This window comes from Herpailurus yagouaroundi, unplaced genomic scaffold (assembly GCF_014898765.1).
Source record: "Herpailurus yagouaroundi ecotype Mexico unplaced genomic scaffold, PumYag 184, whole genome shotgun sequence".
NCBI lineage: Eukaryota > Metazoa > Chordata > Mammalia > Carnivora > Felidae > Herpailurus > Herpailurus yagouaroundi.
The window spans coordinates 38,683,126-38,698,026 of record NW_024412415.1 but is presented as its reverse complement, the minus strand read 5'-3'; the positions used below and the strand labels follow the sequence as shown (position 1 = coordinate 38,698,026).

The following is a 14,901-nucleotide window of genomic DNA, read 5'->3' as shown; positions in this document are numbered from 1 at the left end:
AGACAAAGCCTGTATTGCCTGAACTACCCTCTTCCCAGGAGGGCAGAAGACCACCTCTAATAGGCCAGTAACACCCCCCATTTGGTTGTATGCTGACAGGGCTCTACTGATCTCCCTTGAGAGAAGGGACACTCAGCTCTTTGTCTGTTGCCTTGTTTTACAATTATTTACTCTGCCTATCGAAATCTGATGGGCTTTAGAATGCTTGGTTCAATGGCATTATCTATTTTCCCATCACTCTGGTGTCAGAGAATACTACATTCTGTCTAACGATCCAGGCCTTAAGAAGCAATTCTTTTCTAAGAGTTTCTTTAAAGAGAATCCATAAAATTATCTTGACTTCCCATGTTCTAAGAAAAGGGCTATAGAACAAAAGATAATCAGTGGAATCCTTAGGCTTTTTAAATTTTGCTTTTTGCTTGGCAGATGCTTGCTGACCCAAGTCCCCAAAGTCTTGTAAAATAACTTGAGTATTCCTGCTGGTTTCCCAAGCTGTGCTAGCCATGCTGTTGTCAAAATTAACTTTTTTACCTTGGTGTGTGAATGTCCGAAACAAAACCTCGTTTTAAAATATCTGCAGCATTGCTATGACTGGGCAGCTGGGCTTCGGCTGACTTAGGACAGAGTGAAATTACTGTCACCCAAGCCCCAGTCCTCCTGGAGGTTTCCACACGGCCTCTGCTTAGACTGTGAGCATCTTGAGAGGGAAGCCCACAGTTAGTCCATGGAGCTCAGTCTCTCCCTGCAAAGAAGCTTTTTACAAAGAAGACTTTTACAAAGTCTGTTGTGTAAAAGACCAAAATGGATACTGCAACACATTAACAATGAGATCATTTTGTGTTACCTGTAGAAGATCTCTGTAACTATTGCTGGAGCAAAGGATACCCCGTTCCTGCTCTCTACAAGTCAACTGCATCAGAAACAGAAGACTGTGAACAATAAAAAAGCTAATTTCATGCTCTGTGATGGTTCCTATAGGCTCTCCCCAAGTATAGTTTTTCAGCACCCCCTTCCTAAGCACAGCTTTTTAAAAGTTGGTTTTTTTTTGTTTTTTGTTTTGTTTTATCCCAAGCACATTATTTACTTCTTTAAAAGATTAAGGGTACCTGGGTGACTTGGTCGGTTAAACATCCAACTTCAGCTCAGGTCATGTTCTCATAGTTTGAGTTCAAGGCCCGCATCCACCTCTGTGCTGACAGCTCAGAGACTGGAGCCTGCTTCAGATTCTCTCTCTCCCTCTCTCTCTCTTTCTCCCCCACTCACACTCTTGTTTCTGTCTCTCTCAAAACTAAACATTAAGAAAAAAAAAATTTTAAGGCAGGATTAGACAAAGGAGGAGGGCACAGACCAAAGTAATTTTCTAAAATTAAACTCAAAAGGAAAAGGTGTGCATCTGAGGTTTTCCCCAACCCAGTTCTTGGTCTCTGAATCCAAGGGGAAGGGAAATTTGGGACGTGAGATTAGGCCTCAGCTACGCAGGCATTTATAAAACATCCTGGCAGGTGCTCTGCCAGGCAGTCTATAATTAGTGAGTGTGCCTCAGAAACTTAAAACGAACTCAAAGGGTTTCAGAAACCATCAGCCAGCCCCTGAGCACTGAGCTGTGTAGTCCTGGGGCCACTCCACCCAGAACACGGCGCTGGGTGCCCGCTACCGTGCCTCCGTGTGTGCATGCACACGCCGGCTGGGGAGAGTCTCTTTTTTCAAAGCTCTCATGGCTTGACCTCAACACCTGCTACACTTCCTGAAGACAGACAGGCTCTGGAGCTCCACTTGTTCCTCGCACGCGGCTGCACTTTCTAGGAACGACCGCACACACGCAGAGGCTGGCCAGCTGCCAAGGCGGGGGCAGCCCAGCCGCCTCGGGCCTGAACTTTCCCAGTGCTGTCAGGGCGGGATCCCGCTATGAGCTGACTCAGCGGCCAGCATGGAACTCTGCCAGCCACAAGGCAGCGCGGGGGCTGCAGGCAACTCACAGATGTTTTGCTAAACCAAAGCAATCAGCCAGGAGGCGGGTCTGGGCTGGCGGCCAGGCTGCCGCTGTCGTGGAAGCGGGGACTCTCTGATCCAAGTCCCAGCTCTGCCACTACCTCCTGGTGATCTGAGGGAAAACCTCGGGGCACCTCGGCATCTTGCCTGCTCCGGGGCCTGTGTGGCTGCGGTGGAGGAGGTGGAGGACGGTGCATAAAAGAGCGCCTGGAGCACTCCTACCTACCGTGCTAGCTCAGTCAATCCTCACAACACCCTCGGGAGGTACGCCTGTTTTCACTCCACAGACGAAAGGATGCAGGCTCACAGACTGAGAGCCCTACCAAAGGATCACAAGGGTAATAAATGGAAGAAATGGGAACTGAACCCCCCACTTTGCTAGCTCTGGAATCTACTGCAAACACTGCTGTGGTCAAACGCAGATCAATTACACAGAGCTCCTGTATTCAAAGCCGCTGATTTTTCAGGTTCCAAAGGACCTTTCTTACAGGACTTCTCAGTTGCCCTGTGAACACCCACAGCTCTTTACAACTTATTTCCAAAGAGCAAAGCACCACTGGGCCGCATGAAGAGCATGTATTTGTGGGGAGTACCCAGATACTACCAGCTTTATCATGAACTCCCTAAGCACCAGCAAGTCACTTAACCTGGAACAATCCACCAACACTCCCATTCTGTTGGTGAGGAAAAACTGCATGGCAGGTCAGAAAGGGAAGAGGAATCAGAAGCCAAAGGCTTGGCTGACAACACAGATTCCTTGGGCTCCACCCAAATAGAATTCATTTTTATTTTTAATGTTTATTTATTTTGAAAGAAAGAGGGAGTGCATGCAAGCAGGGACAGGGGCAGAGAAAGAGGAGAGAGAGGGAGACAGAGAATCCCAAGCAGGCTCTGCACTGTCAGCACAGAGCCCAATGCCAGGCTGGCATTCACAAACCATGACCTGAGCCAAAAGCAAGAGTCGGACACTTAACTGACTGAGCCACCCAGGCGCCCCCCAAAATATAATTCTTTAAGGCCCTGGGATCTGTATTTTTTAAAGCTTACAGGATAACTGTGATGCTCAGCCACGTTTGAAAATCACCTGCGCGTGGGGCACCTGGGTGGTTCAGACATTTAAGTGTCCAGCTCTCGAGTTTGGCTCAGGTCACAATCTCACGTTTGTGAGATCAAGTCCCATGTGGGGCTCTGTGCTGAGTGTGGAGCCTACTTGGGATTCTCTCTCTCCCTCTCTGCCCCTACCCCTGTCACAGACAGACAAACAAACGCCACTTGAAAATCACTTCAGCTTACCTTGGCTAAAATTGGAATTTTGAGGTCTACCTTTTCCTGTTTCAAAGGGGGTGGTATAAGGGTGAAATGAAATCATGTCTACAACGCTCTTCGTTGGAAAACATACACAACACAGGTGCTTCTTGTCAGCTACACTTAACTGCAAAACAACAAAACTGTCCTTAAAGAGTACGATCCTGGGTTAGCCTGGGGCTATGAAATGGTCTTAGGCAAGACTGTTCTCTTACTAATGTACAAAAACTGTAATTAGAGTCGCGTGTCACATATATTTAGATATCCTTCATAACACTGTTGCAACCTCATCCTTCCTTTTTAAAAAAAGAGATTGTACTGACATTCTTTCACATCCAATTTGAAACTATATTAGGAGGACACACTTCATTGCTGTAATCAAGAAACGAGTATGGGGGAAAAAAACTCAAAGTCTATTTACGGTGAGACCGTTGGGTCACTGAAGCGGGGTGAGAAGGCACACACTGGGGGAGACCCCGGCCCTGGCAGTACCCCTCGCAGCCAGCCTTTAGGAAGGACAAATGACCCCCTGCACCACAAAGACTGACCTGCTTGAGCTGCTCATCCAGATTCCAGCTCGGCTGCCCAGCTGTGGAGACGGAAGGTGGGGCCTTGGAAGCATCTTTGGTATGGTCTTCTTTAGCTTGCTGTCCCCGCGGCGGGAGCCCCGGCGCTGGAAGCAGACCGGACACGGGTGCTGCTCTGGGGTCCTGGCGAACCACTTTCTGCACATGAAAATACTTTGAAGGAGCCTGGGCCTCTTTCTCAGCCACCTCTGCAACTTCATCATCCCCATCCTCATCTTCCAGACCTCCTTCCTCTTCCTCAGGCTCTGAGTTCACGTTGCTCCGTTCAAACACTCGGGCCACTGCTGTGGCTGGTGGAACTCTGGCTAAGGGCCCCAGGGCAGGGCTGCCAGAAGACCTCCCAGGGGTGGCGGAAAGGAGAGTCTGCTGCGCGACCAACTTCTGGGCATATAAGAATGGGGCTTCCCTCATCTGTTGTCCCTGCTTCTCCCTGGCATCCATCTGCAGAGGAGCCAGGTGTGGTGGCGGTGGCGGTGGTGGTGGCGGCGGCTGCTTCTGTTGCTGCAGTGGCTCCATCACTGCCTCGAGTTTCACCCGCCGATTGGCATGGCTCTGAACCTGGGCACAGCCCAGTGGGCACACTGGGTCTGAACCTTAAGCGATCAACAGAAACCACAAAGAAGGAGAAACAAGGGGGGAAAATGTAAAACAGGTATTAAAAGACTTTCTTTTTTCCACTAAAGGGTGTGAGTTCTGAACACTAAACATACACTCCTAAGCCTGGGTTTTAAGAGGAATGAGCGGACTTGGGGGGAGGGAGGTTGGAGGGGACGTAGTGAACGGTGTGAAGACAGGATGAGTCTCAGCAGAGGTGGACTACCGTGGGTTTAAAAAGAAGCAAATCCAGACAATACCTAGCCTGTGAACTTCTGTGTTCTGACCTTTCTCTCTCAACATTATCAAACATTAGCCAGTTTATTACTGTGAACTTCTGTGTTCTGATCTCTCTCTCTCAACATTATCGAACATCAGCCAGTTTATTACTGGAAAGGCAACTGGGTTTGCACTGTACAAAGGTGGTGAGTATGAAAACCTCAAGAATAAAGGAAAGAAGGTCCTGCCTAGAAAAGAGGGAACACTGTTTACGTTCCCAGGCCCATCAGAGAAAGAAGTACCATCCAAGCCAGACGCAGAGCAATCAGGAAGACAGAATGATTTCTCTCATACCAAAACAGAACCTAGCAAACGGCTTTTAGGTTTAAACTTTTCAAATTTCCCAGATCAAATTGCCAGCCTGCTCTTCAAGTGGGCTGAGCCATGTTAACTGTACATTATGGCCTCAAAAAGAATCCAATTTCAACAACATGAAAGAAATACACAAGGAGGCAAGAGTTTCAAATTGCAATCGTCACTCAAAAAACAAACAGTGGGGGAATTCCTCTGGAGATTTTAAAGTTAATTAAATTGAAACAGATATTAATATTGTCTCAACAACAAGGTAATGCTTCTTTTTTATAAACCACCAAGTAAATCTCTTCACATCTCTTTTCTTTCTGACTCACTTCTACTATGATATTCTAAGACAAATACCAAAAAGAAAAGGCTTTCAGGCCAAAAGTACTCTAGGGACAGGTTTATCAGCATTCTTACCAATCAGTCTCCAAACACATCCCCCTTTCACACCCTCTTCTCCGCTCGCTCCCTCTTTCCTGTCCTCCTCTCCAGATCTCCACCCCCAACAAACCTCACTTGAGTTATGTTTCCCCATAACTGATTGGATTACTACGCACGGGCAAATTTTAGGTAAGAGGACTCGCAACATGGCGTACAATGTTGTCATCACATGAAAGAAGAAGCTGCTTCGCACAGGTTGGGACTTGATATTTGCATTGTTTCACTGTTTTAGAACGGAGTATAAAGATTAAAAAAAAAAAACTAAATGCCTTCAGTGTTTTCAAAAATTCACGGGGAAGTAATCACATCCCTAGCAATAAAAACTGTGTGGTCTTATTAATTTTTTAATGGGTTAGAGGAAAAAGGTACAATTTTTAAAGCTAGGCAAAAAAGCAGAGATAAGAATTCTCATTTTCGGTTTATCCGAGAAGCACTGCTTTTGCCTTTTGAATTTGGGGGAAGATTCAAATTCCAATTTGCCTCTTACTGCCTTTACTTCCTCTCTTGGCACTTGAGAAAGTGTGAGTTACGCCTGCAGCTTTAGCCCTTTTTATAGTGTAACAGAACATGAAAAGACTTACACCCACATTAAATCCAGTTGGCAAAAGTATGCATTTAGGATAAAAACTGGCGTAAAAAAAACTAAACAAAAGAATAAAGCAAATAATTCGGTGGTCATTTTAATTTTCCTTACAATCATTGCAGTCAATCAGTTACAAGAGGAATAATTTTTCGACTGAGTCCTGCCAGCCATTGAACAACTGCTTCTTGTCCTGTGGCACCATCTTCTTAGTATGCTGTCCCCAGCAGAGGGGGAGGTGTCTCACAGCCTCTTTAGTAAGATTGAAATGACTCAGTTCCACAACTCAATACACACACCCTCCCCCAAGAGCCCATCAACCAACTGTCCCTAAGCAGAAAGATCCAAACAATAATGCCACCTGCCTGTATTTAGAAAACTTGGGTCTCAGAAATCTAAGCCAGTTCATCCCTTCACACGGCCCCCTCCCCCATTTCCACTAAAGTTCCCGGACCACCATGCCCGGCGCAACGGACCGCTTGTAGCTTTGAACCCGGCCTCCCCTACCATTCCCGCTACCTTCGCTGCCGGATCCCTCTGGCCCCGGTTCCCTTCAAGCCCCACACCTCCTTCCCTGGTTACGCCAGCACCCCCCCCCCCTTCATTATACCCCCAATCGCAGCCCTATCACTTTTACCTCCACCAAGCCCTCTCAGCCAATCCGCTGGCTCTTCTTCGATCGCCCCAACCCCACCTATCCTCGCCCTCAGTTCCCGGGGGCCCCTTTTACTCTTCCCATCTCTTTATCTCAAATCACCCTACCGGTTGCAGGGCGCCTCGGGTCTCCTCCCGGCGCTCTCACTTTTCCTCCGCGGCCCCGCGCTCAGCCGGCCCGCGCCTTCGCGTCTCCCCGCCACACACCTGCCTCCCCTCGCGTACCTCCACCTGCCACAGCCCCCTCTCCCGCGCGACTGAGGGAACCGGGCCCCACGCGGCTTACCTGTGCGCAGCTCTCCGGGTCCGGCCAGGGGTGGGGGGGGGTGAAAGCAGCCACTCAGGCCCCGCCGCAGCAGCTGCGTCTCGGACTCCTCCGCAGCCGGGGGCCACAGCCGGGGCGGGGCCCGCACCGGAAGCGGCGCCGCGGGGCCGGGACCGCGAGCCCGGGGCGGGGCCGGGGCGGGGCCACACTGGGTGGGGCGGGGCCTGAGGCCGGAAGCAGCCAAAATGGGAACGAGGGGGCGGGGTCAAGCGGAAGTGACTTCTAGGGACGGCTCCGCCCGACTGAGTCGTTGGCGGAAGCGGATGGAAGCTGGCGGAAGCTTCCGCCAATGGGGAGCGTGGACTCCGCGGCGTTCCGGTATGAGGGCTTCCGCGCGGAGTTGAAAAGAGATGGGCTGCGTTCAGTCTTCTCTGTGTTTTCTGTTTGTGCAGGTGTGGCGCGGCGTCAGGTTGGTAGGAAGGTAAATAAAGGACGAGAGGTGTCCGTGTTTTTTTCTGCTTCCGTCCCCTTCCCAACCATCTGCTTTCAAACCGATTTTCCTCTGAGATGCCCTCTTCCAGACCAGTTTTCTCTGAACTTCTTGAACTGGGAGCTGGTTGTGTTCCGAGGATGCTGCATCCTCTGGAACCCCCTCCCATGAATTAGTATTCTCACTTCCGAAGTTCAAAAGGTGGGGGGCTATGTGCCGAATCCGGTCACCTCTTGTAAAAACCCTTGCTTCTCAGACACTTCTTAAGACTTTGCCACCTATGTAACCGCCTCTTAGAAACTATCTATTTGTGCATCCAGCTCCGTGTTTTAATTTTCTCTCCTCTATCTTCCATCTTGATAATTAAAGTGAAACTGCCCCTGAACCATCTTGGGCCTCATCTTTAGCGACCCTGACATCAGCCTCCCAATCTTAGGCAAAAGCCTGGACCTTGTCACCAGAAACATTGTTGTGTCACAAATTAGTAATTGGAACATCCTTCTGTCCAATTGCAACCTGATGTCCTTTCAGTTTGACTGCTGAAGAACTTGTTCCGAACTTTTTTTTCACTTTATCAGTACCTCTAATCCGTTGAAAGCCTCCACTTAGTCTGCATTCTTCACGTCCCTTCTTATGCGTCTTAGATACAAGGGTGTACCATTACAATCTGGCTCTTACTACTAAACCTGCCTGCCATGCCCTTTTTCTCCAACTAAGTCCTCCACCCTAGGTGGACCAACATGCCTCCCTATTCCTGTAGCTGGTCATAGAAAATTGTCCTGCTGAACAGACTGCCATCACTAGCTTACTAATTTCAACCATAAATTGGCTCTGAAATTTTTTAGTGCCTGGAAATTTCATTATAATATTTTTCTAGTTAATTTGCTGTCCACTAGCTCTGCAAATCTGTAACCCTACACTTCCCATACACCTTCCCCTGATTATCTTACTGTATAAGTCACAAAGTGTAGAATGCCCTATACCCCCCAAATACAGAAACATTAAAAGGGATACATGCACCTCTATGTTTATTGCAGCATTATTTATAATAGCCAAATTATGAAAACAGCCAAGTGTCCACTGATAGATGAATGGCTAAAGAAGATATGGTATGGTATGTGTACACGTACACACACACACACACACGATGGAATATTATTCAGCCACGAAAAAGAAAAAACCTTTGCAACAATGCAGATGAAATTAGAGAGTATAATGCTAAATGAAATAAGTCAAGCAAAGAAAAACATACAACATGATTTCACTCATATGTGGAATTTAAGAAACAAAACAAAGGAGTAAAGGGGAAAAAAAGAGAGACAAACCAAGAAACAAACTTTTAACTATGGAGAACAAACTGATGCCTACCAGAGGAGAGGTGGGTGGGGGAGTGGATGATATAAATGATGAGGATTAAGGAGTGCATGTGTCATGATGTGCACTGGGTGATGTATGGAATTGTTCAATCACTGTATTGTACACCTGAAATGAATCTAATACTGTATTTTAATTATATTGGAATTAAAATGAAATAAATGTAGAATGTCCTAAAATCTAGAAATCTACAGGTGTTTCCATTCTGTCTTTTCCGCCTCTGACTTATTAAATAAAAAATACTCGTTGAGGGGAGCCTGAGTGGCTCCGTTCGTTAAGTGTCCTGCTTTGGCTCAGATCATGATCTCCAGTTCGTGAGTTCGAGCCCTGCGTCGGGCTCTGGGCTGACAGCTCAGAGCCTGGAGCCTGGTTCAGATTCTGTGTCTCCCTCTGTCTGCCCCTCCGCTGCTTGCACTCTGTCTCTCGCATTGTCTCAAAAATAAATATTTAAAAAACATATTCATTGAACTTCCACTCTCTGCCAGGCAAGGCACCCCTCTAGGTGCTTGTTAAGTGGCGAACAAAAAAATTCCTTGTCCTAAAAGATTTTTCTAGTGTTGAAAGACAGAAAAACAAATATATATGTGCTATATGAAGAACAAAGCAGAGTTAAGGGTTAGACAGTGGTGTCATGTAGCTGCTATTTTTTTAAATTTATTTTTAATTTATTTTTTTTATTAAAAAATATTTTTTTAACGTTTATTTTTGGGACAGAGAGAGACAGAGCATGAACAGGGGAGGGGCAGAGAGAGAGGGAGACACAGAATCGGAAGTAGGCTCCAGGCTCTGAGCCATCAGCCCAGAGCCCGACGCGAGGCTCGAACTCACGAACCGCGAGATCATCGTGACCTGAGCTGAAGTTGGACGCTTAACCGACTGAGCCACCCAGGCGCCCCTGTAGCTGCCATTTTACATGTCAGTCAGAGAAGGACTGATCAGCAGAAACTGGAATTGACTTGTGGATATCTAGGGAAGGAGTGTTCCAGAGGAGACAGAAAATTCAAATGCTCTGAGGCAGGAGCATGCCTGACTTGCTAACAGAATGGCAAAGAGACTCCTATAACTGACACAATTAATGAGGGGGAAAGCAGCAGGAAAAGAGATCTGAGAGGCAGCCAGGGGCCCAATCATGCAGGGCCTTAGGCCATGGTGACAAATTTGGATTGTTAACATTGAAACCACTGGCGAGTTGAGCAGAAGAGTGGCTTGATCAGATTTAAGCCTCTAAAAGGCTCATTCTAGCTGTTGTGTGGAGAGTAGACTGAGGGTGGAGGGGTAAGAGTGGAAGCACTTGTCCTCCAGAGCATGATGGTGGCCTGAACTAGATGACAGCAAAGAAGCTGGTAAGTAGTCAGATTCCAGGTCTATTCTGAAAGTAAAGCCACCAGGATTTACTGATGGATTGGACGTGTAGGTTGGAGAAGAGAATCAAGGATGAAGCCAAGGTTTTTGGCCCGAATAACTGGTAGAATGGTGAAACCATTTACTGACCCGGGGAATGCTATCAGAAGCTGACCCCAATGGGATATTATATTACTCAGCAACAAAAAAGGGTGAAGTGTTGATCTACCCAATAACTTGGCATTATAACATAATGATAAAGGCATTACGTTGAATGAAAGAAGCTAGTCTCAAAATGACACTCTTGAAAGAGAAACACGTAGTGGTGGAGAATAAGTCAGTGGTTGCCAGGAATTCGAGGTGGAGGAGTAATTATAAAGGGACAACAAAGGGTGCCTGGGTGTCTTAGTTGGTTGAGCATCCAATTCTTGGTTTCGGCTCAGGTTATGATCCCAGGGACGTGGGGTCAAGCCCCAAGCTGGGCTCCACACTCAGCATGGGGCCTGCTTAAGATTCTCTCCCTCTCTCTCCCCTCTTTCCAGCTCTCTTTGTCTCTCATTCTCTTTCTCTCAAAATAATACAGGGACAGCAAAAAGGAGGGTTTGGGTTTGGGGAGATGGAACTCCTCTATCCTGATTGTGGTGGCAGTTATGTGAAGGTGTTAACGTCCACAGAACTATACAATAGAAGATAGAAACTGTATATAGAAAAATACAGTCAATTTTATTATATGATTTTTTAAAAGCCAAACATTGCATGTGCGCTCGAGTTTCCTTTCTCAATTCTCAGGGCTCTCCCTCTAACCTCTTGAATACTGGATCCTTCTAACAGTATTCAAGCAAGCTCTAGTTTCAAACATCTTTTGCTTAAAACAAAACAAAACAAAAAAAAACAAAACACAAAAAATCTTTCTCTTGACCCCATATTCTATGACTAACGGCTTATCTCACTATTCCCCTTCCTGGAAAAGCTTCTAGAATTACTGTCCTCACCGCAGCCCAAGTGATCTTATCTCTCCTTAAAGTGCTCTGTGGTCCCATTGCTCTTGGGATCAAGACCGAAATTCCTTCATGTGGCCTACAGAGCCCTAACCTCTGCCTACCTCTTTGGTTTCATCTCTTCGCTTCAGGTGTAGTAGCAGACCCAAGAGGGCAGGCTTCCTAGATGACCTCAGTAGTTAAAACAGAAAAGTCCTCCTCCCCATAGACATACGTTTCAACCCTGAGATAACCATCCATTCTGGTTATAAAGAATATCATTCAATCTCTCTATTTTGGCTTCCAAGGTATAGTAGATTGAAGCAAATAGCCTTGGTATTTTTCAGCTTCTCCCATCAACAGGTATAGTCTCTCCCTAGTCTCTCATTCAAGGCTTGCTTTGTTCTATGGGACATTAGCAAATCTGATACAAGGAGATTCTTCTTCTTCTTCTTCTTCTTCTTCTTCTTCTTCTTCTTCTTTTTGATACAAGGAGATTCTTTCAACGTTTATTTATTTTTGGGACAGAGAGAGACAGAGCATGAACGGGGGAGGGGCAGAGAGAGAGGGAGACACAGAATCGGAAACAGGCTCCAGGCTCCGAGCCATCAGCCCAGAGCCTGACGCGGGGCTCGAACTAACGGACTGCGAGATCGTGACCTGGCTGAAGTCGGACGCTTAACCGACTGCGCCACCCAGGCGCCCCAACAAGGAGATTCTTAAAAAGTGCTTCCGATTGCGGTTTGCTCTCTCAGTGCTGGGAACTCCACCACCTTGTGAAAAACTCTTGGCTAACCTGATGGGTGAGTGATGAGAAACACGAGATCAACACCTTGTCTGACGTCTAACCAATTGCCAAACATACGAGTGTGGCTCATTGGATCGACTAACCTGCCAACCACCAGACATGTGAGCTGGGCCATTGTAGACTATCTAAGTCCAGCTGTGCTGGCCTAGACCAGGAGAAACTTCCAGTGAACCCAGAGACCAGTGAAAAATAATGTTTATTGTTTTAGAGTTAAAAATAATCAGTTGCGAAGTGGTTTGTTTTGCAATAAAAGATAACAGATACCCAGGGCATTTCTTTGTATCTGTTGGGCTGGATTTGTTTGGGTGTACTTCTTGGAGCTGCTTAGCACCTGCGGAAGGTAGCCATCATGCATCATCATCACCTAGTTAGTCCATGTTACCTTATGTTCTCCCATCTAATTTCTCATTGTTTTGCTTATTTACAGCAGGGGTGATCTTACGCATCCTGTCTGTTGTATTTCAACTCATTCGGTAAAACTAATAACATTTGCCTGGTTTTCATTGATTTTATTACTCTTTTTTTTTTAAATAAAGGTTGAATTGTATAAATATTGGGTATCATTTGTATGTATATGTTGTTAGAAATTTAATCTTAAATGTACAGGGCATAAAAACTAAGAAACAACAGAGAAATGGTCATATTATAGAATAATAATGTAATTAGTCATGACTGGTAAAGGGAAGAATGGCTTCAGTTTGTGTTTCTGATAGCCAATATTAATGACTGACGTAATTGTGTCTCTCTTAATGAGATTTGGTATTTTAGCATGAGTGGGTGTCAGTCTGGGGACTCAAGAAACATAAAATGCTTTCCCATTGAAATTACCAGTGATTACATTTCCAATTTGCATTGGCCCCACAAGAGCGGGGGGACACAATGATACTAGTAAGGCAGGAGTGGACTGTTCTGCAGTGACTGTACCTTTAATGCCATGGACAACTAAAATGTAACCAGATGATTAAGGCTTCCTCTTGTCCTGAGATCAAGGTATAGCCTCAGGAGCTATATATGAGCACGTGTACAGCCTCTGCTGAGTAAATGTTATTAACGTGTGTAAAGAAAGAGTGTGACTGGCCAAGAGGGTGTGAAAGGAGGTGGATCAAGTCCACACATTCCTGAGGGGACCTCATCACGGAGGTGGGGGCACCAGTGATGTTGTCTGCAGCCTGATGGGGCTTTCATTGTCCACTGGGTTTTCCTATGGGAGGTGGGGGGATGCCCATCAGGCCGACTCTTCAGGCTTTTCTTTTACAGAACTGTTTCTATAGTTCTATAGTTTGAATCAGAAAATGGTTATTTGGTGTCTGATGACTTGGGTTACATGATGTGTCAGCTTCCATAAGCCAGTCAAGCCTGGGGGACTGGCCGCACCTAATTACTGAGGCCCAAAGCTGAACTTTGAGAACATTCTTCAAAGTAATAAGGGCTCCTGCTGGTAGCTGCTGTCTTGCCACATTCCCTTTCAACGTGCTTCCACTGCAAAAGTCCTTTCCAATCTGGTGGCTCTGGGTTTTGCCAACATTCTGATAAACTGCCTTGACTATCTTGTTCTTTCCCTCACCTGGGAATGGAACAAGTCAGACCTCTAAAGCAAATAAAAAGGCCAATCCCTAAGTGACTCACTCACCTTTGAAAACATTAGATCATCTCACTCTCCTTGATACTTAATTGAAAGCTGTCTTTGCAAACTCCATCCAGATTTCTTTGGTGGCTCTAGCCCTCGGCAGTCCCACAGACTGGTAGAGCAAAAGGCTGCAAGAGGCAGTTCAAGCCATCCGTCCCAGAACGAGATATCTGGTCACAGGTCTGTGCCTCTGGTCGGGGCTTTGTGGGAGCCATCTGGCCCTCCACCCGACAGAGCTGTGATAAGCCAGACACTGTCAAGTGCTGGCGAGTCTAAGAGGAGAGGGCACCTGAACTGAAGTTGGTCAGCTGGGAGAATCACGGAGCCAACCGGTTGCTGTAAATGTGTCCACAGACACCTACACATGCCCAGGGGCTTTCCATCCATCAAAATAATCTTTATTTCCAAGCACCAACACTGAATGTTGAATTATCAAGAACAGTAATGTGCATTTTCCTATCGTTGAGGTCGACCAGGACTCTTGTCTTCTCTGAATTGAAAGAAAAAAAAAAAAGTCAATTTCAGGACGTAAGTATAGAGAATTTACGGAGTTAATATTTTGGAAACATGGGCTCAGAGGATGCGAGGTATCCTAGAGAAACTTCAGTGGAAAAGAAGTTTCCTAAATATAGGGTGGAGAAAAGGAGTTTCTCAAGCAGACCGTGGAGAGCACTCGTTTTATTAGGTTTGAGGTGTTTGGGTCTCATCATGTCTTTATTGCCCCCACAAAGCACATGACACAGCCATGTTCCCATTGCCAGTTTACAGCCCTTTTATCCCTGACTCTTAGCTAAAGAAAACTGAGTATAATATAATGGGAATTCCTGATATTTTTATCAGGGTGAAATACATTCAATGCCAGAGAGATTGAAAGGATTGTCTGTGTCCCAGGCCTTCATTTACGACTTCATAGCAAAAGCGCGTGTTGAATGCTTTGATTCAAACCTGTCTTTTTTTTTTTTTTTTTTTGAAAGAGAGAGAGAGAGAAAGAAAGAGCAAGTGGGGGAGAGGGAAGAGGGGCAGAGGGAGAGAGAATCCCAAGCAGGCTCCACACTCAGCTCAGAGCCCAACACAGGGCTCAATTCCATGACCCTGGAACCATGACCCAAGTCAAAATCAAGGGTAGGACGCTCAACTGACTGAGCCACCCACGTGCCCCGATTCAAACCTGGGCTTTTAACCTGTTGCAATTTCAGCCAATAACACATAACTTCATTTGGGAAACTGATGCAGAAACGTCATCTTTAAAAAATGAGCTGGGTTGGGGCGCCTGGGTGGCGCAGTCGGTTA

At 46.4% G+C, this 14,901-nt stretch overlaps 1 protein-coding gene across 7 annotated transcripts in view; it reads right to left on the bottom strand.

The window, feature by feature from the left end:
* Nucleotides 1–7,154, bottom strand: part of ARID3B (AT-rich interaction domain 3B) — a 57,596-nt gene extending 50,442 nt beyond the window's left edge. For 4 of the 7 annotated variants that reach the window (XM_040493254.1, XM_040493258.1, XM_040493259.1 and 1 more), the window contains exons 1-2: nt 7,016–7,154; nt 3,843–4,474 (exon numbers count right to left, since the gene is read on the bottom strand). In XM_040493254.1, the coding sequence (XP_040349188.1) occupies nt 3,843–4,397 (555 nt within the window). In that variant the 5' untranslated portion in view covers nt 4,398–4,474; nt 7,016–7,154. Of the gene's footprint in view, nt 1–3,842; nt 4,475–6,594; nt 6,616–6,712; nt 6,790–6,837; nt 6,863–7,015 lie in introns of those variants that run through there. The other 3 variants (XM_040493256.1, XM_040493255.1, XM_040493257.1) reach the window with 3 other exon arrangements.
* Nucleotides 7,155–14,901: the final 7,747 nt, after the last annotated feature.